Source organism: Sminthopsis crassicaudata, chromosome 1 (genome assembly GCF_048593235.1).
Source record: "Sminthopsis crassicaudata isolate SCR6 chromosome 1, ASM4859323v1, whole genome shotgun sequence".
NCBI classification, from domain to species: domain Eukaryota; kingdom Metazoa; phylum Chordata; class Mammalia; order Dasyuromorphia; family Dasyuridae; genus Sminthopsis; species Sminthopsis crassicaudata.
In genome coordinates this window covers 442,387,523-442,415,221 of record NC_133617.1, presented here as the reverse complement: position 1 = coordinate 442,415,221, position 27,699 = coordinate 442,387,523, and the positions used below count along the sequence as shown (strand labels likewise).

Genomic DNA, 27,699 nt, shown 5'->3' with positions numbered 1-27,699 from the left:
CTATCTTTGATTCATTCTTCCTTCCTTCCTTCTTTTATCATTCTCTCCTGTTTTCTTTATCCATTCTTTTTCTTCCTTTTTCTTCTTTTTTTAAAATTAATTTTATAATTATAACTTTTTTTTGACAGTACGTATGCATGGGTAATTTTTACAACATTATCCCTTGCACTCACTTCTATTCCGAATTTCCCCCTCCTTCCCTCCAGCCCCTCCCCTAGATGGCAGGCAGTCCCATACATGTTAAATGTGTTATAGTATATCCTAGATACAATATATGTGTGCAGAACCAAATTTCTTGTTGCACAGGAAAAATTGGATTCAGAAGGTAAAAATAACCTGGGAAGAAAAACAAAAATGCAGACAGTTTACACTTCCCTTTTCTGGATGCAGCTGATTCTGTCCATCAAAATGATCAATTGGAACTGAATTAGATCTTCTCTTGGTTGAAGATATCCACTTTCATCAGAATACAATTCTTTTTCTTCCTTCTTTTCTCCTTTCTTGTCTTTTTGTGAGCATAATTAGTAAACTGTTCTCCTTATTATACTTAATTGGCTAATAAGGTTAACTTTTTCTGGACCCTTATACACATTCCACCATATTCAAATAACAATCAATGTAGTTTGATTTGTAATTGCAAAGAGAACTGACAGGAGAAACTTTGGAAGAAAATCCTATTTCAATGGCAATTCCAAATAGAAGCAAATATTACTAAAATATTTTGGTTATTGAAATAAAAAAATTTAAATAATCACTACTTTCATTCTAGGGAAAAATTCTGTGGGGGAGAGGAGAACACTGTCCCAATCTAGAAGACTTTCTGAGAAAAGCTTAAGCTTAGAAGACAGTTATATTGGCCCCAATTTCAAAGCTACCACCATGACTGTAAACAGTTTTTTCAAACAGGTATTTTGTACATTACTTTTATTCTGGGATTTTGAAGGCATTAAGACTGTGATCACCATACTAGTATTTATGTTAAAAACAAAACAAAGTAAAAACTAGGGAAAAGGAATTTCACCTTTCATAGTAAGAATGTTCTTATAATGCTCATAGATTAGAGATAGATGAGATCTTAGAGGAGCACCTTCGTCCCCTTCTCTTACAGATGAGGAAACTGAGTCCCTAAGAGGAGGTTAAGTGTTTGTCCAAGGTCATACAAGCACTAAGTGATAGATTTGAAACTGGAACTTGGGTTTTCTGACTCCGTAAGTTCAGGGATCTTTTCATTTCAATAAACTGCCCTCCATGCTACCTTATTGAATTCTTGGGGTATTAATAATTTTAAGCTCTTCAAAAATAGTTTCATTCTTTGTGGTTATATACTAAACACCTAGCACATAATAGGGACTTAATAAATGCTTATTAAGTATCTAAGAATTATTTTTGACCTGCCCTCTCCTTCCCAAGTAGAAGACAAAGTTCCTTAAGGGCAGAGACACTTTTTTATTTTTGTGTGTGTATGTGTGTGTCTCTAGCACCTAGCCAGATCCTAGCACATAGTATGTGCTTAATAAATACTAGTTAAGTTGAACTGAATTCCATTGAGTGGATTAATACTGACAGTGATTTTAGATCTTTAGAAAGCCCTACTCATCCATTTTTTCGTTTGGCTAATATCAAAATTAAGAGTTTATAGAAAAACACAGTAATTACCAAGAAGCTAACTAACATTTTTAAAGTTACAAAGAAGAGAAATATGATTTAGATTTGTTTATAAGAGCACTGCTATATTCCAGGTAGTATTTATGAAGGACAGAGGTGGCTAGGTGGTGAAGTGAATAGTGTGTCAGATTTGGAGTCAAGAAACCTCATCTTTCTGAATTTAAATCTGACCTCAGACACTTGACTAGTTGTGTGACCCTCTTATCACTTAACACACTGCTTCACTTTCGTCATCTGTAAAATGAGCTAGAGAAGGAAATGGCAAATCCCTCTAGTATCTCTACCAAGAAAACCCTATATGGAGTCATGAAGAATTAGGCACAACTGAAATCATTCAATTATAACATTTAAGAAAAATGTTAATATATTAGGAAACTCCTATAAGGAAGGCAATTAGAATGGCAAAATTTGAAAGCTGTAGTAAATGGATCAGGAACTAGGGAAAATAGCATGGAATAGTGGAATAGATACTGAATCTAGAATAAAAAGACCTGAGTTCAAATTCCAAATCATCTTACTAATGCAATCTTGGACAATTCACTCTCTGGACCCCAGTTCTTCATCTGTAAAAATAAGAAGATTGGATTTAATGATATCTAGGGTCAATTCTAGCTAACCTATGATGGGCAAATGTTTAGTCTAGAGAAGAGAACTTTGAGACAAGGCAAGATAGCTGATAGCCATATTCAATTATTTGAAAGACTTTTAAGATAAAAGGAAAACAGACTTATTCTCTGATGACACAGAGGCAGTACTAGCAGTGATAGGTAAAAATTACAGGAAAACAGGTCATGGCTTGATATAAAAACAAGTCTTCTAATAGAATTGTCCAACAATGGGATGGTATCAAGATGTAATTAGTTTACCAATTATTTTATTAAAGGAGAATTTGGATGATCACTTATCACGGGTAGTTTCAAAGGGAGCTTGAGTGCAAGATTATATTAAATGATGCTTAAGGTTCTTTCTAATTCTTAAGTACTGTGATTTTGTGGCTTCTAAAGTTGTTCAGATTTTGACTTAACCCAGAGAGTTGAATGTTAAGCTAAGTGTTCTGTTACATTAATACACTAAGAAAAAATTTTCTCCTATCAGGAAGGAGACCGTCTTAGTGATGAAGACTTACTCAAATTTTTAGCTGATTACAAAAGATCTTCATCCTTACAGAGAAGAGTGAAGTCAATACCAGGTATGAGTAGTATACCTTTGCTCTTTGTAGAATCTCCAAACCCACTGATTGCTGAATACAATCATTTGAATCGTATATGAATTCATTTTACTAACAATTTATCATGTAATGTTTCATGTATAAGTCCTTATATTGATATATTTTATTCCACAATCTACAGATTTTGGAAAGAAGATAATTAAAATCCATTGTTACACTGTTTCTTTAGTAGTAGTCCTTTTGCATGATTAAATGAGTATTAAACTCCTAATAAATATCATGTAAAAAGGGGGGAAAAAAAGCTTGCAAAACAGCTGATTACCACCAACTTTCAATTGGTGGGCAAGTCATTTAATCAACTTGAATCTGAGTTCCCTCATCTACAAAATGGGTGCTCTTTATTTGGTCTCATGGCTTGGGTGAGAGCAAGGATCCAGGTTTGAGGATTCTCAGAAAATTAGAACTGGGGAAGCTGGTATGGAAGCATGAGTGTTATTACTGTGTGACAAAGCAAGCATCTAAAAGTCACAGGCACATGTGCAGCCACACACATACAATTGCAACATGGATACAAATTCATCCACACAAGGCCAGGGTCCCTCATGTGAAGGAGATATGTTCAGTGGCAAGGTCTTAATGGTAGCACATTAAGTCTTAAACCTTAAAATTTGCTTGGTTGGGAGAGGCAATCAGCACCACATATGGCAGGACCATTCTCAATCAAATCCAGATGTCATGAAGACATTAGTCAGGGTCACATATCAATACCAGGCTCAGGTGTAGGAGTTTCTTAAGCAGGACCTGAAGTTGGATGAGTTGATTACTAAAGGTCTCATGAGTAGGCACAAGGCTGTTTCATTCATCTGGAAGCCTCATCCAATCCAAAACTGAAACTGTAAGCTAGGTGGCCCAGTGGATAGAGTGCAGGGTTTGGAATCAGGAAGACTCATTTCCTGAGTTCAAATATGGTTTCAAATACTTGCTAGCAGTGTGACTCTGGGCAACTCCTTTAACCCTGTTTGTCCCAGTTTCCTCATCTGTAAAATGAGCTGAAGAAGGAAACAGCAAAGCACTCCATTATCTCTAACAGGAAAATTTGAAATGGTCTCAAGAAGAGTGAGACAGAAAAACAACTCTGAACAACAACATGTTTTCACAGGATCAGAGTAAGTCTGACCAGTGAAAAAGTATAGGCTGTCTGTTATTACTTTTATGGTCATTAAGCCTAAATGACTCCATCTTGGAGTCCTAGCACTTATATCAACATCAAACTGTATATTTAAAAAAAAAAAAAAAAAGATTGTTGTTGTGTCTTGCTTTCTAGAGCCCCCAAGTTGAGGTGACAAAACGTACCAGGCTTTCTAGAGCCCCTACACCAGGGTGATTAAAATAAACCATCTCAGTGAAGAAGTGATGAGGGGGGACTCCTGAGGATGCCCCTTTATTCCAGGACTTTCCCCTTTTTATACTCTCATATCCTTATGTAACAAAAACAACACTGGGCATGCACCAAGTATATACTGTGAACATGGGACCACATAACTTGCTATTGTATGTAGTTTGCCACCTGGTATCACTCTGCTTCAATCACAACACAGGTTGTCACTGCCCCCTGACTTCTCAGGAGCAGGTCTCAGGGGCAATGGGATGCTGAACCAGACATTGTTAGCAGGTTCTCTCTGGGATGATGGGTCTTATACCTTACCCAGAATTCCCCCACTATCTGTGGCCCCTCTACAGATTGTAGTTATGACCTGCCCATTTTTCTTCATAAAATTGTTGTGAAGAGATTAGTGAATGGTTTTTGTCAATTATGTATACCAAAAAGTAAGTTATTGTAGTTGTTAATAATAACAATAATATTGAGATCACAAAAGGTGCTTTCTTGCTTATCTTAGCAGTTTTTAAATCCTAAAGATCAAGATTAAATAGTAATAAAGACAAGGATCAAGAAGCTGTTAGGCTCACTATTTGTATTTCTGCTTTCTAAAAGACTTACTAATTTCCTTAGCGTGTTACATTGGGCAGGAATAAAATTTCTGGAAAAATAAATAAACTCTACCCAGTAAAAAGAATACTAGATTTGAAGACAGAGGATCAGAATTCAATTACTAGCTTTTATATTAATTAGCAATATGACAGATTCTCTAAGCCTAGGTTTCCTCTTCATAAAATGGAGAGGTGATCACTGAGACTCTAAATCTCATGATCCTAAAATCTCTCAGCTCTAAATCTCATGGTCCTAAAATGTCAAACAACAACAAAAATGAAAAAAACAAACAAACAAAAACCCCACAGTAGCCTTTTTACTTGAAGAAGCATTTCTTAGAACAACTTGAACAGGACTAGAAATGTCACCCCTTTTCTTTCTCAGTCCTTCTTGTTCACAAGTAGTCTTTCTGTTCCTCTTCCTATGTGCATAACTATGTTACTCATCTCCCTCTTGAATGACAGCAGTCTTGTATAGTGTCTGAATTGATCCTACCACTAATACTCAATCTGTATAAGTGTCTGAAACTCAGTTTTCAAGGTATAAAATGTAGGTATTGACAATATGAGTAGTAGCTCTCTCATAGGATTCCTGGGCATCAGTGAGCTAATATATGTATATGTATTATACTTTTAAAATTTTGAAGCCATATATACTCATCAATCATTATAACTATATTATCATCATGAGCAGTTAGGTGGCACAGTGGGTAGAGGGTTGGGCCTAGATTCAGGAAGACTTATTTTTCTGATTTCAAATCTGGGCTCAGAAACTTACTAGTTATGTGATCTAGGGCAACTTAACCCTGTTTGCCTCAGCTGGAGAAGGAAATGGCAAACTATTCCAGTATCTCTGCAAAGAAAATGGCAAAAAGGATCACAAATAGTAGGGCACAACTGAACAACAAAAACATTGTCATCATATGTCTGATATAATTTGTTTCCAGTTATGAATGCATTTTGTTTCAAAAAATTGTTTTTCTTTTTTTGCTGAAGGTTTACTAAAACTAGAAATCTCCCCAGCCCCAGAGGTACTAAACTGCTGCTGTCTGACCCCTGAGCTGTTACCTGTGAAACCATTTCCTGAAAACCGAACCCGCCTACATAAAGAGATTCTGGAATTCCCAACTAAAGAAGTATATGTCCCTCATACTGTCTACAGGTGAGACAATTAAGAGTTCTTTTAAAACCAGCAAAGCTCTTATGAAGACAACTGGAGATGGTGCTTTGGATTTTTCATATTTCATAAACATTGGAAATTTTTAATAGAGACCTCCTTGGTCCACTAACTATCATTCTACTTGAGCAAATATATGTCTCTTTTATACTTTTACTTAGTCAAAATTTTAGATACTCTGAGAAGAATAATGACCTCTGATGTTATTATTTTGGTGGGGGGAGGGGAGTTGGTTTGGAATTTTTCTTCACAGTCTAAGAAATGAAGTAAGTTTTTTCTTCACTCCTTTTTCGAAATTAACCATATATTCATCCATATAAGTCCTCCTTCTACTAACACATATCTTAACCCTCCCATACCTTAAAAGTTAGTTACTGCATGACTTCCTGCAGGGCTGAAAAAAATCCATCACCTGGTGACCAAATTTCTACTTTGTGTGTGGAACTAGAGGACCTGAATCCACACTTTGACTCAGACACTGCCCATATGACCCTAAAACAATTCATTCAACTCTTTCTTGGCTTCAATTTCCTCATCTGCAAAATGGAAGTAATACTTTGATACAACTCATGAAATAGCTCTGACAATATGATAAATTCAGACTTGCGGACAGACTGAACAAAAAAATATAGATGTGTGGAGGGATGGTGAGATAAAACTGGAGTTGTAGGATGATGTCTGATTGAGAGAGTCTTGAATGCAAGGCAGAGTGCAAAGTAATCATTTTACTTTATGCAAAGTAAACATTTATGAAGTCATTATTATCCATTGGACCCTGTGCTAAATAGTGGGGATTGAAAGAAGCAGAAACAATCCCTGCTAAGTAGCTAAGATTCAAATAATTATATATATGTAATATGTATATAATACATACTGAGAAAATACAAGGTAACCTTGGAGGGGAATGCACCTATAAGCATCTATAAGCCTCTTACAAAGTACATTTGAATTTTACATATGTTTTTCTGCTTGCCCATCCTTCCAGACAACTTCTAGATTTTAGCTTTGATGTTAGGGCCAGGATCTATGGCACTTCTGAAGGCAAAGTCTATGTCCATCCTGTTGCTGTTGGGGTACTAAGTGTGTTATTCTAGGATTTGGAGTGCAGTTTAGAGACCTGCAAGCTTTCAATAGTACCAAAGTGATACATAGTCTGGTCACTACCTTCTCTTGCTAGTCTGAGCTCTGCAAATTTCTGTGCTGGATTTGGATCTGGGGAAGAATTATTAGCTGCAGGTCTGGACCTCTATTAGTCAGTGGGGAAAACTGTTAGATCAGAAGGGCAGAACTGCAGGCTCCAAGAAGAAAGTACTTTGTAAATTTATATCACTGTAATATTGATGTAAGTAGCATTTCTGGTGATAATGATTAGCCAGATTGATCGTTAGCCCACTGATACACAATCTAACATTATCACACTCAAAGCTTCTTTATCTTGTTAATACTTAATATAACTTACATTCCATTGACAGAGTGGAATCTTCAGAATCACTGTCACCTCATGACATGGGGGAGGAGGTTAGTGGAGGCAAGGCATTTTAAAGAAAATGAAGAACAGCAATGTGGTGTGGTAATAGAGGTAGTACTAGTAGCTGCAGTAGCAGCAGCAATGACAGCAGCAATAAAACTAGCATTTATATATGCCTTTAAGGTTTACAAAGTACTTTACAAATATTATCTAATTTTATCTTCACAACAACCCTGGGAGGTAGGTGCTATTATTATCCTCACTTAATGAATGAGTAAACTGAGGCAGGCAGGGTCACACAGTTAATTATTTTGGGGAAATTTAAATTCAGATCTTTCTTCCTGATTCCAGGTCCAGTACTCTATTTAGTGAATGACCTAGTTGGTAGGAAAATCACTGTACTTAAAGGCTAAAGACCCTAGGTTCAAAATCTCATTCTCCAAATCACAGTACCTAGGACTCTGTGTCGTATATTATACACAGAGTTCTCCCCTCCCAGATTTAATTATTTATTTATTCATTTTTATTTTATTTTTTTTTTCTTTTTGGACTAGATGAAAGAGGAGATTTTTGTCTCGGTTGCTACCTAACCTTAATCACTGAAAGGTGTGGCCTCAGTCAAACTGAGACCTGTTGTAGATCTTAGCTTTGAAAGGCTAAGGTCTCTCATTGTATCTTGGGGCCATCTCCAGTTGTGCTGATCTATATCTGGCTGCTGGATCCAGCTGGCTCTGGAGGGGAAAGTGAGGCAGGTGACCTTGCACAACCCTCCCTCACTTAAATCCAATTCACTTACATGTCATGTCATCAGCTCCCTGAGGTCATGGTCCTCTTTGATAACCAAGGACAAACAATATGGAGCATATATGTATATGTTCATATGTATGTATCTACTTGTATACATGTGTGTATATATGTATGTAGAGAGAGGGGAGGGGGATTGGTGAATTGAACCTAATTCACTCTTTATTTTATTGCCAAAAAAAATTAAGATCCTGAGAGATTAAATAACTTCATGGGCTTATTTTTTGTTGTTGTTGTTCAGTCATCTCAGTTGTTTGACCCCATTTAGGGATTTCTTGGAAAAGATAATACAATGGTTTGCCATTTCCTTCTCTAGCTCATTTTACAGATGAGGAAACTGAGGCAAACAAGGTAAGGTGACTTACCTAAGGTCATGTACCTAAGATCATACATTTACAAAGTTAAAAGGGACCTCAAAGGCCATCTCATCTAACTTTTCCAAGGTCTTGAAAGTTAAGAAAAATATAACCTGCCTTTCACATAAGACTATTCTCTATCTTTTTGGGATTGGTTCTCAGTAGCCACATTCCTCCATCTTTTTTCCACTTAAGCTGTTGCTCACTGTCTGAATCCACTGGACATATGAACTCTATGGACAGGGTCACTATCCCTTAAGTACAATTTATTTATTTGTTCATTCATTCATTTACTTATTTATTTTAAACTAAATGCAAAATGAGAAAAAAACAAAATAGAAAAAAGAAAAAGGAAAATTAAAACAAACAAAAAAAAAAACAAAAAAAAAAACATTTCATTTGCCCAGAAAAGCATCAGGGAGAATTCAGAATATGTAACAATAAATTTATATTTTTAAAAAAATATATCTAATAATAGAAGAGATTTTATTCATGACTGTCCATTTTCTCTTTACTTCCTTGTAGGTTATTCTTTTGTTCTCTGCTATATAGTTTTTAATTTATTCTTTTTTTTCCCTTTCATCCCCCCCTCACTTCCAATCAGGTTGTAGTAAGCATGGATATATTTATTTATATATACATACATACATACATATATATATATATATACATACACACATGCACACACACACACAAACCACTTAAAAAAATTCTGAAGCAACAGAACACTGATGTCCTTTATTCCTTAGCAGACCTTGAAGAAAAGTGGTTATTTCCATAAGACCATAGATCTAGAGCTGGAAGAGAGCCTCTGGATATTCAACCTCTTATTTTACAGATGAGGGAACTAAGCCAAGAAGAAGTTAAATGATTTGCTGATTCATAGTCAAGCAGGTATTATCTTTAGCAGTAGGATATGAACCAAATTCAGTGATCTTTCTATTGTATCATGTAGTTTTGCTCAAGGTCACATAGATAGTAAATAGTATAGATAAGATTTGAATCCAGATCCTATAAAGTTCAATATCAATTTTTTCTCTGTACCACACTGGCCTCACACTTTTGACTGAAGCTATGGTGTATTTTTTTTTTTTTTTTTTTTTTTTTTGGCAAAATCTCATCCCGTTCTTAAACTGTTGCTTGTGGCATTGGAATGGATTAGCACAAAAATAAATTCTATGTCTCTCCATTTGCCTCAGCATTTCATTACCCACAGAAGGCATTTATTGCTTTGTCTACTCCTTTGAAATGAACATAATCCCTTAATTATATCACAGCTATTCTCAGAATACATTATTGAGAACCAAATGATCCCCAAATGTAGTAGTGTCAAGGAGGACAAGTCTGAACAGAGCACTTTTTGCTCACTTGGTAATGGAAGGTCAAAAGCTACAGATGCAGGTGAAACAAGGAATACCAGAGCTCGACCAACTCCCAGATTTGTGTATTTGGGAAAAGTGGCAAAACAAGATGAAATTTGGGATTCTGATATCTGACAAAAATTCAGTAGGGATATGAAGTTGGAGTTATGATAGAGCAAATTGCCTGTTCCCCAGAATGTTTGATTTGAACCCTAGGAAAGAAGAGAGACAGTAAGTAGGGTATATTGTGATCCTAGTTGATAAGACATCACTGTGTAGGACTATTGAAGAATCACAAGATCCTGAGACACTGAGTGGATGGGAAGTGTGACTTTTAAATGAAAGCTACTTTTGGTGCTCAGTGGCAAAATCTTGGCCATGCTGCCCTAGAGGGATGAGAACAAATTCAACTCTATTCCTTTCTCCCAACTCCAAATCTCTGATGTTATATATGGGGAAAAAAACTGTAGTGTATTCAATTCTTCTTATTATTATTATTTTAATTTTTTTATTATTATATATTTTTATTTACAAAATATATGCACGGATAATTTTTTTCAACATTAACCCTTGTAAAATATTCTGTTCCAAATTTTCCCCTCCTTCCCTCCATCCCCTCCCCTAGATGACAGGTAGTCCAATACATGTTAAACATGTTAAATCATAAACTCAATATGTCTATACATATCTATATAGCTATCTTGCTGCACACACACACACACAAATCAGATCTAGAAAGAAAAAACCAACCTGAGAAGGAAAACAAAAATGCAAACAAACAAAATAGAAAGAGTAAAAAGCTATACTGTGATCCACACTCAATTCCCATAGTCCTCCCTCTGGGTGTAGATAGCTCTCTTCATTACTGGACAATTGGAACTGGTTTGAATCATCTTACTGTTGAAGAGAGCCACATCCATCAGAATTGATCCTCATATAGTATTGTTGTTGCCATATATAATGATGTCCTGGTTCTGCTCATTTCACTTTGCATCAGTTCATCTAAGTCTCTTCAGGCCTCTCTGAAATAATCCTTTTTTTGTCATTTCTTACAGAACAATAATATTCTATAACATTCATACACTATAATTTATTCAGTCATTCTCCAATAATTGATGGACATCCATTCAGTTTCCAGTTTCTAACCACCACAAAAAGGGCTGCCACAAACATTTTTACATATGTGGGTCCCTTTCCCTCCTTTAAGATCTCTTTGGGATATAAGCCCAATAGTAACACTGCTGGGTCAAAGGGTATGCCCAATTTGATAACTTTTTGAGCATAGTTCCAAATTGCTCCCCAGAATGGTTCACAGTTCCACCAACAATGTATCAGTGGTGGACTCAATTTTTTCATTAATTTTTGTAGTGATAATAACTGACATTTTTATGGCATTTTAAGGTGTAAAAATGTTTTATATATAAAATGTTTTCACTTGATTGTCCCATCTATTTTGTGAGGTAGATACAATGAATGAATGAATGTAAAATCATTCTGATTTTACAGATTTGGAAACTGAGATTGAGGAACTACACACACACAGTATCAGATGAGATTTGAACCCAGATCTCCTTACCCCAGGTTCAGTATGTGACATTAACAAGGACACATGTATGACAAAAAGAAGGTTATAAATTGGAAGCAGACTGAGAGAGAATGCCTTCCAATTGCTGCACTAATCCATAGGAAATATCCAGAGGACCAATGGAATGTTTACAATGATAGACTCTCTATGGAAGATTTGTGAAAAGACATGGAAGAGAATTCCACAAAAAGGAGAAGTTGAGGACGGATTGTTATCCACATCTATGTCAGCCAACTAGCATTTATTAAGCACCGACTATGTGCCAGATACTGTGCTTAGTAATTCCAAACTACAAAGAAATAAGGGCAGAAAACAGTTACTGCTCTCCTGGAGTTTGCAATCTAAGAAGGGAGACCATATGCAAACAACTATGTACAAAAAAGGTATAAACAAGATAAGTCTCAAGAAGATTCATGTTTAGGAATTCAAATCTAGCCTAAGCTACTTAATAGCTATATGACTCTGGACAAGTCATTTAACCCTGTTTGCCTCAATTTCCTTCTCTGCAAAATGATCTGGAGAAAGGATTGCAGATGGGGTCATGAAGAATCAGACATGACTAAAACAATTCAACAAGAACAAAAGTCTCAGAGGGAAGGCATTAAGAATTAAAAAGGACTGGGAAAGAAAGTAGAACTATGCTGAGACTTGAAAAAAGCCAAGGAAACTATAAGATGGAAATGAGAAGGGAGCACAGAACAGGAATGGAGGGACAGCCAGTAAGTGTCTTGTTTGAGAAACAACAAGGAAGCAAGTTTTACTAGATCAAAGAGAATGTTGAGGAGAGAATGAGATATAAAAAGACTGGATGGTTGAAAGTAATAAGGTTAGGAAGGGATTTAAATATTAGAGAATTTTTTTATTTGGATATGGAGCCACTAGAGTTGATTGAAAAGAAGATAACATGACCATGTAAGGAAGATCAATTTGACAGTTGAGTCAAGAATGAACTAGAGTGGGAAGAGACTTGAGGTGGGGAGAACCATCAGCAGACTGCAATAGTGCAGATGTGAGGTGATAGGGTCAGAAGAGGGAAAGAGGCCTAAATAAGAGAGTGAAGATAGAATGACAGGACTTGACAGCTGATTGGCTATTGGTTTGGGGTTTAAGAAAGTAAAGGGTCAAGGATGACACCTAAATTATGAGTGTGAGAGACTAGGATGATGTTGGTATTATTGAGAGTGATAGGGAAGTCAGAGAAGAGGATTTGGGGGAGAACATAATGAGTTCAGTTGTGAATGTGTGATCTTAAGATGTCTGAGAGGCATTTGATTCAAGATGTTTAATAAACAATTGGGAAATGTAAAACTAGAGATTAGAGAGAATTTAGTGCTGGACAAAAATTTAAGAATCTTTAGCATAGAGATGATAGTGAAATTCCTGGAAGCTGATGAGATTACAAAATGAAATAGTATACAGAAAGAAAAGAATGGACCAAGACTGGACCATGGGAGTAGCAATCTGGCAAATGTTAAAACAACTACCTTGGAGAGTAAGGAGTAATGTGCCTATGACACACTTTAAAATTCAATCACCATTACTAATATATTTTCTACTTACTTTTTAAAGTCTAGATAATCAACAAAACAGTAAATAAAGCTCTAATTTTTAGTAATTCCAAACTACATAAATGCTCATATTGAAAATCTAATAATTTGATTATAATATGAATAAATTTAATAATAAGACTAGATCAAGCATAGCCTATCAGAATAAATTTGCAACTAAGAGAAACTGAGGCAATGATCTTTCAATGATCAAATTTTCTTACAATCAGAGCAGTCTTTTATAGTGTCTGGTTATATGAGTTCATTACATAATATTAACTGGTATCAAAAACTAAACTAAAACTGTGATTGGTCCATAATTATGCTGATTTCCTCCACAATCCATCATAACAGAGAAAACACACAGAATTGAACATTCTCTGGTAAGTCCCCAAGCCTATACATGCCACCCCAAACTCTTTACCTGAGAGACGTACAATTAGGAAAAACACTTAACCAGATTGAATCATTTTCCATCTATCTTCTTTATCTCCCACTATAAAGAAGTCCATTCTCAAATGTATACACTGTCTTCACTCTGGTCTCTTACAAACTTTTCTTCTAAGGCCTATACAAAATAAATCCAAATCTAAGCCCTAGAAATTGGTTACACTATGCAGTGATTACACATGGTGATGAGTAATCTTCTTAACTATTAATCAATAATAATCAATTTCATAACCCTTGCTTAGGGGACATCTGTGGCTGCTGGTATGACTTAAAAATCTAGCAAAGATCTGGGGAAATTCTCATATTCCAATCCATATTATGATCCTAGATCTATTTAAGTATCAAAAAAATTCTTCAAAATAAGTTATCTTCCTCTCACAAAAGAGAAAATAAGATTTAAAAGAATTTCCCAGTGTCTCAGTGTAAAGTTCTGATCGTCTCTCGGTTGTGATCCTTCTTTGGGAGGAGGTTTCTTTTCTGTATAATCTTTTCCTCTATGAGCAGGTTTCTTGGGAGGCTTCTGGAGCCTCCAGCCAGCCTCTTCTTATTCCTGAATCCTGGTTCTGAATCTCCTCCAGCTCTTGTCCTTCCCCAATCCAGACTGCTTGTTCAGGCCCAATGTTGCCTCTTTTATCCTCCCAGAGAATGGGTGTGGAATAATGCAAGGGCTTCTGGGAAAAAGTACTCCAACCAATGAGCTTGCTCCTCTTAGAATCTGAGCCAGAGAACTATCAAGTCAGCCTGAGTTCTCACCTTGTAATTGTCCTGAATTCTCACCTTGTCATTGTCCAGACAACCTGAGTTCTCACCTAGTAATCCTAACATCTCAGAATACTCTGGGTGGAGGGGTTTGTCTTAATGTTGGGCAAAATTTTAAAATAGCAAATATAGTCCTTGTTGGTTCTAAATTTCCCCTTTTTAATTTCACTCTCTGTGATTATCTCCCTTACCCTCATGCATCTGTTCATCACCTCGGCATCTGTTCATCAGCCCTTCACATTACTCTAAGAAACTCATTGCAGTGTTAGTGAGTTATAAGAATTCAAAGTGCCTTGTAGTGGTTGTTCAGTCATTTCAGTTGTGCCTAACTCTTTGTGATCCCTTTTGGGATTTTCTTGGTAAAGATACTGGAGTGCTTTGCTTTTTCCTTCTCCATCTCATTTTACAGAAGAGGAAACTGAGGCAAGCAGGATTAAGTGACTTGCCAGAGTCATAGAGCTAGTAAACACCTGAAGTCAGATTTGAACTCAGGAAAATGAATCTTCCTGACTCTAGACCCGTCTCTCTATCTGCTGCTACACAGCAGTTCAAAATGGTACATCTTCAAAAAGTATTTGCCTATTTATACAAAGGTCAAAGACCCTGTTTCATTTAATCCAAAGAAACTGAGCTCTGATTGAAAATTTTCTATCATCAACATAAATACAATTCAGACACTTCCTGGTGCCCTTAATTTAGTCCTGACATCTGTCTGCTTCATAAATTCAACCCTGAATACTGGTATGTCCTCCTTTGAGCAGACCCTAATATATGAAAAGTCAGATGAACAAAACATCAGGTGAGCAAAATCAAACTTTATTTTAAAAAATATTTATTTTTAGTGTCCATCATAGAATTCCTTAAAAGGGATTAGTCCTTTGGTATTTAACTAAGTTTACAAAAATATTTATAGCTTTTATCATACAAAGATATATGCATATGTATATAGCGGTATACATATCTGACTTTTTAAAGTCAGATGGGCATTTAAATCCCTGATGTTTCTGATGTAACAGCCCCTTTGATGCGAGTCTAATGATAGTGGAGAGGTGTGAGAATTGAGGTGGGGAAACCCCTTGGCATCCAGGTCCAATGTAAAAAATGCGCAGACCCGAAATCTGAATGGCAAAAGGGATTTTTATTGGCACTGAGAAGCCAGCTTTGCTAGGAAGACAGACTCCTCACTGGCAAGATCCTGTCAGAGAAATAACAAAGGTTATCACTGAGAAAAGGGTATCTTCACAGCGGGCAAAAGTCCTGGCATGCAGCTATGCTTAGAAGAGAGGTTCCTTGGCAAAGCATAATCCTGTTTTAGACTTCTGCAAAGATTTGGGGTTCAGAATTGTCTTTTTATTAGAAGTCTGGGGCTAAGGCTTCCATTGAATGAGATTCCTTCAAAGTGGTCAATGCCCGCAGGTCTAGATTTCCAGTTGAAAAGAGAGTACTTATCTTGGAGTTTCAAGCTACTCAATAGGAATATCAGGCCCAGATCTCAAACTGAATAAAATCATTTTGAAGGCTTTTCCCCAGAGTCTTGGGAATTTCCTAAAGGGGAGCCAGGCCACCCCAAAAAATCAATGGAGGGTGATTTGACCAAGATCTCCAGTTGAATGAAGCCACTTAACTTGTCTGGGAAGATATGCTTTCCCAGAGGAGGGCCTGAGACTCTGAATCTCCCTTCTTTTACAGATTAAAGGGGACATAGTTTCAGAGTTCACCACCATACCTTCACTAGTATTTTTAATAAACTGCAGAGCTTCCCTGTTAAAGGACTGTTAGTGAGGCGCCATAACAATAATGCATCTCTTCTTGAGCTTAGATGATCTTCATTAGTTACCTTTCTGGAGTTTTATAAACAGAGGTACTTGGTATCTGACCCTACTGGAATTTAAGTGAATTTGGGCATTAGTGACACTGTCTCTTGTCTGTCTACCCTTCAGAGAATTGGGTTGAGTTAAAATTGTCAAATAGGCAAAGTTTGTTCCCATCCATTTTTCAACTCCAAAACTGTTATTATTCCTTATCACTTTGGCCTAATCTCTCTTCTACTCTAATCCATTCTCCATCTATTCAGGTACCCAGACTTCTATCTAAATCTGCTCTCAAGTTGAGGAACGAGTCTGACTCCCTGTGACTTTTACTTCAATGTGTTACTTTTCCCAGGCTTATTTGAATTTTTTAAGCCTTAACCAGGATTTTAAAATGATAGACTTTATTCCTCTTTGTAGTGGCTCCTCTTCCTCTCTCATTAAATACATTTTTCAAAATATCAACAGTCACATCACCAACCTGAACAGTAATGTTTATTCCAAATGAGGCAACTAGGTCCTAGGATTGGAACTCTGACTACAAATGCTGGTCTCCTCCTTTTTCCTCCCTCTCAACAGTTGGCAATAGGGTAGGACAATAGGCTGAGATTGGGGTTGGGGATTGAAGAGAGCATGAACACCTCACTCCAAAGAATAATTTGTTTATCAAATAACATTTATTAAGCACTGGTGATACAATTTCAAAAGCAAATCCTTTTCTGCCCTCCAAGAGGGCATCTATATTACACTAATGTACAAAGAAATTGTGAAAAGAAAGACATAAGGGAGGGGGAAAACAGTTGAGAGGAGAATCACCTTATTGATGGTGATACTTAAACTAAGCTTTAAAGGAATTTGGGATTCTAAGAGATGAAGATGAGAAAGGAGTGCTCTCCAAGCATTGATGACAATCAGTGGAATGTCAAGCATGAGGAACTGTAAAAAAAGCATATTTGTCTGCATTCTAGTGTGAATAAAGTCTTGGAACAGTAGAATCCCTAAAACTGAATTTTTTTCTGCAGGTCTGGAGTGCTCTTCTCTTTACTTCTTTCTGTTTTCAAGCACTTCAGACCTGCAGAGGAAATTCAGTTAGACTCAAAAGAATATCACAATCTGAGAAAGGTGCATCTTTGCTCTCTGCCACAGATTTAGTAAACCTGATTGTTTCTTTCCCTTCATGGTTTAAATAATTGGTACTTATTCTCTCAAGAACTCATTGTTCAAAGCATGCCTTGGCTCATTTCCCATTTGGTAATTTTATTTTATATGCAGGACACTAAAAATGGTAATGAAGATTCCAGCTGCTTTACTGTTGAGGGAGAACAAGAGCTTCTTCATTTGTAGGCAGCCCCAGTCCAATCTTCAAAAACTATTTTATCCTTCTGCTGATGGGAACATGCATGGAGATCACAGGATCAAATATTATAATGAGGTTGTAAAGCAGGTTGCCATCATTTTAACTGGTGATTATGTTAGTGAAAGCCACATAAAATGTATTTTCATAGCCCTTGGAGCCTCTGAAGTCTTGTTTATCTAATTATTAAACTCACTTGCAGAGGACTGGGCTTGCTGGGAACAAGCATATCAGCTGAAACTTGACTTCTTTGATGAATAATTAACTGCTTCCAGACCTTCTATTCAGCTAATGTTCTTAGACATTGGACGCTAATGTCTCTTTTCTTCAAGCTGGCCCAATATCTGGCCTACTAGTAAAGGATCTCCTCAAGCTGTGGCTGTGTCCCAGAAACCACAATTTGACCCATGCCCTGCAGAGGCATGCAGGATATAGATATTAAACTGGGAATTACTCTGTGTGAATGATGACAGCTCAGTAAACATGTTGATTGAGAAATCATCATCCTCAGGTCCTCTGAAAGTCTTTCTCTAGTAAGGGTTGGTGGAGGATAGGACTGAGGTGCTCTCTTCTCCACTGAATCCCCAAGAAATTCCTCTCAGGAACTTGAATGGAGAGTTCTATGACCAGGCAATAGACGCTCAGATCTTTGATTTTAAATGAGCTCACAGGTTTTATGTAAGCCCATTAGGAATGACCAAGTCTCTCAACCAATATGAATAGACTTCCTGTCCCATCTATTTGAAATTTCATTGACTGAATGAATGAGTCAACCAAGAAAGTCAGACCTTGTTCACATTTAATGCATGCTTTTGGTTGGTTGGTTGACTCAGTTGAAGTGTGTATTCAAATAATAAAGGCACCAGGGCTGAGTAGGAGAGATTAATTGATTCAATTGACCCTCTCCCTTAGGCTGAGAGGCAGAAGTAAGAAGAGATAGCATTCTAGGTAAGGAGAATAGTAAGTTTGAAAGAATGGAAATAGAAGCTGGAGTATTATATGCAGAAACAAATAATAGATCAGTGTAGCTATATTATGTTATGTAGAAAGTAGCAAAGTGTAAAAAGTCAGAAAAGATAAGAAGGGGATAATAAGTGGTGTAGTGGATAAAGCACTAGCCCTGAAGTCAGGAGTATCTGAGTTCAAATCCTGTCTCAGATATTTATTAGCTATGTAACCCTGAACAAGTCACTTAACCCTGACTTAGAAAAAGATAGAAGAAATGAGTTTATAAAAAGCTTTAAATAGTTCAGGTGAAATGTGATGAGAGCCTTAACCAGATTGTTCTATGTGTGAATAGAGAGAAGGTAGTAAACATGAGAGATGTTACAAAGATAAAGATGAGAAATTTTGGCAATAGATTGGATAAGGGGTGGGGATGGAAGGAATAAGAATGAGTAGATGATGACACCAAGGTTTTGCATCTGGTTCAGTGGGAAGACTGTGGTTCATAAACAGCAATAGGGAATATATGATAAGGGGAATGAGTTATGTTTTGGATATTTTGAGATGTCTGTGGGACATCCTATTCAAGATTTCTAAAAGATCAGGAGAGAGCTAGGGTGGGATGTATAAATCTAGGAGATGTATATGATCTACCTAGAGATGTCAAACTAATGGGAAGTGATCAGATTGATAAGGTTTAGGTTTTGGGATTCCCTTTCAGGGAACCAAATGATGAGGTCTAGATTTAGGGAACCCAAAATGAGATTAGGGTTTCTGGTGGACAGAAAGTTAAATGATAAGGTCTAGTGGCAGGTTCGGGGTCCAAGGAACCAAATGGAGAGGTTTGGCTCCCCTATACCCCTTCAACACAGGGTAGGGAGTTTTGGGGAACCCCCTTCTGGCAGCACAGAGATTCTCTGTAAAGGAATTTACAGACCCGAAAACTTAGATTAGTAAAAGAGGTTTCTTATAGGCATTGGAAGTCAGCTTTTATATGTTGTATTTCCGTAAAATGACCCTAGGTCTTCCTAACTCCAAATTTATTACTCTCTCCACTTTATGCCTCAGCCTCTGAATAAGTGAAAACATTTTTTTGAAGCTCCATTTTCCTTGAGGCTTAGAAGAGCTATGCACATAAAGCAATTTAGATACTTTAAAGCACTAAATAAATACATCAACTAATTTTTTTCTATAGAATGTGAATGCAATTGCTCCCTGTGTACAAAGTGTACAGTATTTTATGATTTAAAATCAGAAAGTTAAATCAAGTTAGTTTTTAGCATATGACACTTTGTATTCTATACATGGTCCAAATGAACAATGGTAAATTGTATGCCTTTTTCCACTCAATATTTCTATTGCATTTCTGTGCAGTGGGTGATTACTTTGAAACATATCGAGCAGATTTGAAACTGACTTAAGAAGCAATCAGACAGAAGGAGAACTAAGAAAAAGAGTAGTGTCATAAAAACCTAGGAAAGAGTATGTATCTGGATCAACATTTTGAAATGATACAAAAAGATAAAAAAGGATGAGGACTGAGAAAAGAGATCATTGGTAAATTTGGAGAGAACAATTTCTGCAGAATGATTAATCATTAAAATAATGTCTTAAATTTTTGTGGTACTTAGAAGAAAACAACTAATCATGTAATTATAATTTAGTACGATTTGATCCAAAAAAAAAGAAGTTTAGAAATGATTATAATGTAAAGACAAGATGAATCAATACAATTTTTTAAATGACCAAAATATTACGAGCCATACTGTAAATATTTTTTATTTTTAAAAAGTAAATATTTTGTTGAGATTTTCTTATACAACTGTCCTTTCTAATTTCATAAGAAGTTTGTTCAATGTAATTCAATTTATTCAATTGCCAAATCAAGATCATAAAAGTCTAAAAATGCCTTAGCAAACACTTCACTAAATTGCCAGATGACAAAATATGAATTAAAAAGAACATTAACATTAGTTAAGACAAATTCAACTTGTAAAATCTTATAAAGAAGAATTGTATAAAAGCAACATCATCTTGTAAAACAATTGGAAATAGGGGAGGAAAAATCAGTTTAAAGAATACTCAGTAGGACTGGAAGAGATCCAGTTGAACAGAGTGATTGGAAGGATATTTAGGATTAGGATTGAAACCGGAAGGACAACAAACAGATGAAAAATATCTACAAATATAACAAATTTGTTTTAGCTTCAAGAACAATGGAACCACTATGCTTGGACTCAATGCACATGGACATCTAAAGGACACAGAAATAGCAATGAAGAAAATAAAGAAAAATCAGACTTTTCCATACAGAGAAAAGCTGTAGATTTTTGAGACCATTAAGAAATAAATTTTCAAGGTATCTGAAGGAGGGGAGGATATCAAAGGTACAAGGGAAAAAATATCAGGCCTTATTGCTGCCAAAAAAAATTATTAGAAAAATATAAATAAGTACTGCCCCATGCCTACTTTTCCATCCATATAAGTTTTTATTAGAATTTTTTTTTTAATGCATTGAGGGCACTCTTAATTTAAGAAAGTTACAATTTGTTAGGAATGCTATACAATAGACTACATTTTTACCATTATATGATTGACTGAAAAATATAAAAAACACAGCATTGCACTATATTTATCTCTATGCACTATATGACTAAAAGATAACTGAGCAACAAATATGTAAGCATATCTCTCTGAACTAAAAGATAAGCTGAATATAACATAGTAACTAAAACTGACAAGGAATATTAGAGATGGTTAACTTTCCAAGAACACTTTTTAAAAAGGCTTCCAATGGGAAAGCAAAGTGGAGAATGTAGACAGTGGCTGACTTCTAAATTTATTTTTATTTTGAACTCACCAAGAACAAAATCTATTCGGTAGAGGAGTTGCATCTCCTGAATTTAGGAATCTTAAATTTCATGCGTCGTTTTGCCAATGTATATGTTATGGGATAATGGAAAGAGTGTTAGATTTGGAGTCAGAGGACCTGGGTTAAAATTTTGGTTCTGCTACATGCTACCTATGTGACAAAATAACAAACCTTGGATACAATAGAAATTCAACTTCAGTTTGCTCATCTATAAAAGAAGGCCTGGATGAGGTCATTTCTGAGGTATCTTCCAGCTCTCAATCCATGCTCTGATGATGCTATGATGAATAATAAAGCTAAATCCAAGTTTTCTGACATTCTGCCCCTGAGATATCCTGCTGTTTGACCCCCAAAATAAAAAAATTCAGGAGTTACAAAGCTGGAACTGTGGCACCCCCCTCAGGAGGAATTTATTCTGCAATTATATTAGTATAATGTTTGGCCACTTGAGGGCAGAGTTTGTTCAATTTTCGAATTTTTATAGGCATGCACCCAGAATATCTTTGGTTAGTATAAGACGATGATGATGATAGGGTGCCGCTTCTGGGGGAGATATGGCAGCAACATTAAGGTGACCTGGCTTTAATCGTAAGGCCACCTGACCTTGGGGGTGCTGTAGTTCCACAAGTAATAGTGGCTCTCAGATAACTATTTGTTGGTCAGTAATAATAAAGTTTCTGAGGAATTTATCTTTTTGCTGCTAATTCTTGCCTAAATTCTTTTGGAACTTAGCCCACTTCAGTCAGCATTACAATTATAATAATCTTTGCCCCTTGACTTGAAAGTGGGTTTAAACCTCAAATTCTTTTGAATGACTACAAAGTTTTGGGATCTTCTTTCTGAACTCAATTAGTGAAGTGTCAATCTTTCTGGGTCATCTGCTCTCAAACAAAAAGGGACCAAGAAAAATTAGGGAGAAGTTTTCTGTAACATTGGAGAGTTTTATGACTTCCCTCTCCCCACCTCTCAATATTTTATTGATAAATAAACTCATGGATTGAATCTTTTTTCTTAGAGGTGGTCCCAGAGAAAAAGAACTAAGAAACACCTTGATGGCAAGGAGAGAAAATTAATTTCATCTTTTTTTTTTTTCTTTTATCTTTTAAAGATAATCCATTATTATCATAGTGGGCACTGAGGGAGCACTGAAATTGGAGTCAAAAGATCAAGGTTTAAACCTATATGTGTTACATAATCAGCTGTATGACATTGGACAAAAGATTTGGAGTAAAACAGAAAGAGCACAATCTCTGGAATTAGAGTACCCCGGTACTAATTCTCCATCTAATACTGCCTGTATGATCTGGAGCAGGTTACCTAAACAACTAAAGTTTTTTGAGCAGAAAACTGAACCAGCTCTATATTTTAGAATAATGCCTATGGCATCTGTATATATAGGATATGCAGTGAGAATAAAAAGCAGCATCGTTCCACCCACTCCCTCCACCCCCACCCCCACCAAACTATATCCCACTTTTGGATAAATAGTGCTCAAGGCAATCATTCCTTTGAAAGTCTATTAGAAAATGACTCTCCCTATTTCCAAAGTCAATCAATCTTCCCTGACGTAGCTTCCCCCTTCCCTCAGGACCAAGGGTTTGACATTCCAAAGAGATAAGTCTTACTGGTAGAATAAAACAGGGCTTCTTATCCCAGAGTCTGTGAACAGGTATTGTTGTTTTAATATTTTGATAACAGTTTTTGATTGGGGGTTGCCTTTGTAATCCTATATGTTTGCCTCAGTTTTATACATTTAAAAACATTATTCTGAGAAGGGATCCATGGGATGGGCATTTAGTTTCCACAGTTGTGAAAATTAAATTGGAAAAAAATAAATTAAATTAGAAAATGAAAGCCACAAGGACATTGGGGAATAATCAACGATGGAGGTTATCTTCTCCTAAAAAAAAGTAAGGTCCTACTGGCAGGGACTGACTTTTGTAATCAGGAGTAATAGCCTGAGATTTGAAGAAAAAAAAATAATTTGTTCTCTGTCCTTCCCCTTTTTAGAATGGAAGCTCCTTGGGAGCAGAGACTGGCTAGGTAATGAGGAATGAGGGGAGATTCATGTCCTATAACTTCTGTAACATCCATGGAGCATCAGGGGAGGGACTTGTGCTTCAGGATAGGAAATAAAATGCTGTCTTTGGAGTTTCAAAAGTATGCCTACTCACCTAGCTACCCATTCTTGCAAGAATGTAAAATCTTTCCTTTACTCATCAAAGGTCAGTTCTTGGTAAGATATTTTGTTTTTTATATCTAACAAAGCTTTCCCTGCATTAGAGAGAAAATTAATTAGAAGCAGGAAAATGTAACAGATTTTATATTATTACAAATGAAAATAAATGAAGACATAAGCTAAAGTAAATAGGTAATAGAAGGAAAAGAAGGGAAACCAAGATATTAAACTGTTCAGATGTTGGTCAAAGTAAGGAAAAAGGACTATGAAGATGTTAAAAAAGTATATTTACAAAGATATTAAAAAAGAAAAAAAATTTCAGCAATTCTAAGGTAAAAGCCCGTTTGATTTAAAGAAAGGAACTAGATCATAGGAGAACTCAATTTAAGAACCCATCTACTGATGGCATGTTAAAGTTTTTTTTAGGTTCTATTTTTAGCCAATAGGTAATTTAAAACATTTATTTTTCAATAGAAGTATAGCTTTTATTATTTTTTATTAAAGTTTTTTATTTTCAAAACCTATACATGGATAATTTTTCAACATTGATCCTTGCATACATATCCTTGTGTTCCAAATTTTCCACTCCTTCCCACCATTCCCTCCTCTAGATGGCAAATAATCCAATGTATGTTAAACATGTTCAAATATATGTTAAATCCAACATATGTAAACATTTGTATAGTTATCTTGCTGCACAAGAAAGATCAGATCAAAAAGGAAAGAAAATAAATAAGAAAACAAAATGCAAATGAACAACAACAAAAAGGGAATGTTATGTTATGATCCACACTCAGTTTCTGCAGTCGTCTCTCTGGGTGTAGATGGCTCTCTTCATCATGAGATCATTGAAACAAAGTATAGATTTTATATCAAAATGTGCTGAAAACCCCCATATAGTAATGATGGTTGATGTATATGTGTATTCATGTGTTTATACATACATGCATACATAATCCCCATTGACAGATGAGAAAGTTGAAACTGAGAAACAGTAAATTAGCTGACCAAAGTCACACCTCTAGAAAATGGCAGGATCAGAATTCAAAACCTGAGATCCTGACTCCCAAATCCACTACATCACACAAATACAGTTTCAGTGGTGTTTTGTTTGAGTCTGGAAGGGGATGGAGTTATCTTTCCAAGAACAGAGAATAGTTTAGAAGCTTTTCCAAAATACACTCAATCCTCATTTTAGAAGCAGATATTTTTCTTAACCTTATTTATATTTCATTTTGCTTTCCTGAAGATATTAACATTCTTAAGTATCATATGGACAAACTTACTCTATATTCCATGTCTGATTTTTTTTATAAAGGAAGGAGACCTTAACAAACTTTAGCCTACATTTTTTACCCTTACCTCCAATTCCTCCATTAGCACAAACTTTAATTTGATTTGCATCTATAGATCAAGGATAATGAAATGGAGGAGTGATTAAGTTTTTTTTCTTTGTTCTATCATTTCTCTGGCTTTTCCAGTGTGCCCTTGCCTCTCTTCATTTTCGTGGAAAGCCCTTGACCTTTCTTTGACCCTGATTCTGGAAATCTTTTATGTTCTTGCAACATGTCTCATTGTGATAAGTTGAATTTTTTATAATTTCACTTTTGAGTTAACCTTTAAGATTTTGTTGAGTCAGATTTGCCCCAAATGTAGACTCAAGAATAAGTGAAGCAACTTCTGGTCACTTGAGATTTTTTTTTTTTTAAGATATTGTGAGGGATAGAAAATCCTATCCAAAAATGACTACTCAGAGGTCACTCATAAAAAAGCAGAATTATTTATTAGAATCTCGAGAAGTGGACCCCATCCTGGTCTGTGAACCAAATTCACAGCAGGAGAGAGCCACTCCCTAGAAGAAGCTCACCACTTTTACACATTTCAGACAAAGAACCTTCAAAATCCCACCCTCCATAGGTTGTGATTGGCCATATTTGGTCAGTGGAATGCAGCTGACAATGTGATTTAGAGCTTCTTCCGCCACCGATAGGTTAATCCCTATTTGGGCAAAGGAATGCAGCCTAGGCCTTCACATGACTGGGGCCTATAGGCCTGATTTTACCTTAGCTCTCTGATCAATATGTGCTTAATCTGTAAGTTCTTCACCATACCTTAGTCCACACAATATGAACTAGCTCTGTACTAGAAGTTTAAAAACGAAGAAAATACAAGCTATCAGCAGCTTCTCTCATTGCTAAAGAAATTTATCCTTTTTGAATACTCCTGTATCCTTATAATTAGTGCTACTTAGAGCTGTAACTAGTGCAAAGTGAGCAAGATTTTTTTCATAGGAGTCAGCATCCAAAGGTGCATGCTTCCTTCCCAGTATAGGAAACAAAATATCTTACCAAGAATTTCACTAACTCACTAAAGAATGCAGGAAAGATTTATTTTACATTCTTAAAAGAATGGATACCTAAGTAAGTAGACTCACCTTTGGAGTTCTAAAGACAGCATTTTATTTCCTATCCTGAAGCACAAGGACTGCTGATTCCTCATTAATTAGACATTACAGAAGTTTTATAAGATATGAATCTCCACCCCACATTACATAGCCAGTCCCTGCTCCCAAGGAGCTTACATTCTTTTAGGAGAAGGTTATGTAACCTCCACCCTTGATTATTCCTTTATGTCCTTGGGAATTTTGATTTTCTAATTTGTTTCATTTCTCAAATTTAATTTTCATAACTGTGGAAAACAAATGCCATCCATTTCTTACATGGAGAACAACCATGCCTTCCTTGCCTCCTGAATCTCCACTACTATGGTCCATACTATGCAACAGATGTAAACTGTGTCCCCTTTAATCTTTGGGGGGAGAAGGGTTGGAAAGGAATCTTTAGGGTAAGGGTGTTCTGAGTCTCAAACCCTGGGAGGGGCACACCTTTCCCAGACAACACCCTTCCCAAGATAAGTAATCTCATTCAATTGGAAATCTCAGCCTAGGGCATGGTTAAAGTCCTCTATTGAGTGGCTCAAACTCCTCCCCAGCTCCGGGTTTGTCTACCCATCTTTGCAGAAGTCCTAACAGGATTTTGCCCACTGATGAAGATATTTTCTTCTCAGTGTAAATCCATCTTTGCAATAAGAAAGCTGTCTTCTTAGTGTAAATAAATCCCTTTTTGTCACAAATCTGGTGCCTATATTTATTGGGGGTTGCGAATTCTTTCACAAAACCTGTGCAACTGGCCAAGGGATCCCTCAATTCTAGCACCATCACAATCAGCCCCTTTAATTCACCCCACCCTCCAGAGTCCTATTGCTATCATGTTTTTCTTTCAGATCTACAACCACTTGAGTGCAAGGGTCAGACTTTGTCCTCTTGGGGTGGGCACCTAGTCTTAATGCTCTAAACTCTGCTAAGTCCAATTACTTCCTCTCCCAGTCAAATTATTTTTTCTGCAAATAAAGAAGTTCTCTTTGTCGTTTTTTCCCCCCATTTATCATTCTAATGCTAGTTGTAACCAGTCATCCCTTGAACAAACAAAATAATTTCACAAATTACCAGAAGCTGTAAAGTTCTCATTGAATCATACCTTCATGTGCCTGTTACAGGCCAGACTTTGGGGCTAAGTGCCTTGCATACAAGGAAAGGCAAAACCAATCCCTGCCCTGAAAGAGTTTACATTCTAATAAGTAATAATACATTCTAATACTTTTTTGCAAGGTCCTAGTCTCCAGGGAGACTTTGTTTAGAAAATTATATTCTGAGCCTTATGAAATTTACCTAATAGGTATGATAATATTTAATTAATTCAATTGAGATGAATTGGAAATGGAAATCCTAGAAAGCAAGAAGAATCTCATTTTTTTCCTTTTTCTTTTATTTTGTTTTTATTTTATAATTATAACTTTTTTTTTTGACAGTACATATGCATGGGTAATTTTTTACAACATTATCCCTTGCACTCACTTCTGTTCTGATTTTTCCCTTCCCTCCCTCCACCCTCTCCCTAGATAGCAGGCAGCCTTATATATGTTAAACATGTTATAATATATCCTAGATACAATATATGTGTGCAGAACCTGTAATGTTGGAGAAACTGAGCAAGATAGAGATTAGAGAACAATTTAACAATTTACTTAATGGAGAGATTTACTGGGACCAAATGGATCCATGATTGGTCCCAGGGCTGAAGGAAACTATCATCTCAAAGAATCCATCCCTGAATGTTGGATACAAGATTCTTTTATAGGGTTACAAGACCGAAG

General features: G+C 36.1%; 1 protein-coding gene across 1 annotated transcript in view; it reads left to right on the top strand.

Moving 5' to 3' along the window:
• DOCK8 (dedicator of cytokinesis 8) overlaps nt 1–27,699 on the top strand; it is a 324,685-nt gene that overhangs the window by 133,506 nt on the left and 163,480 nt on the right. Inside the window, 3 exon segments of the mRNA XM_074280659.1 lie at nt 770–906; nt 2,761–2,854; nt 5,819–5,984. Coding sequence (XP_074136760.1) covers nt 770–906; nt 2,761–2,854; nt 5,819–5,984 — 397 coding nt within the window.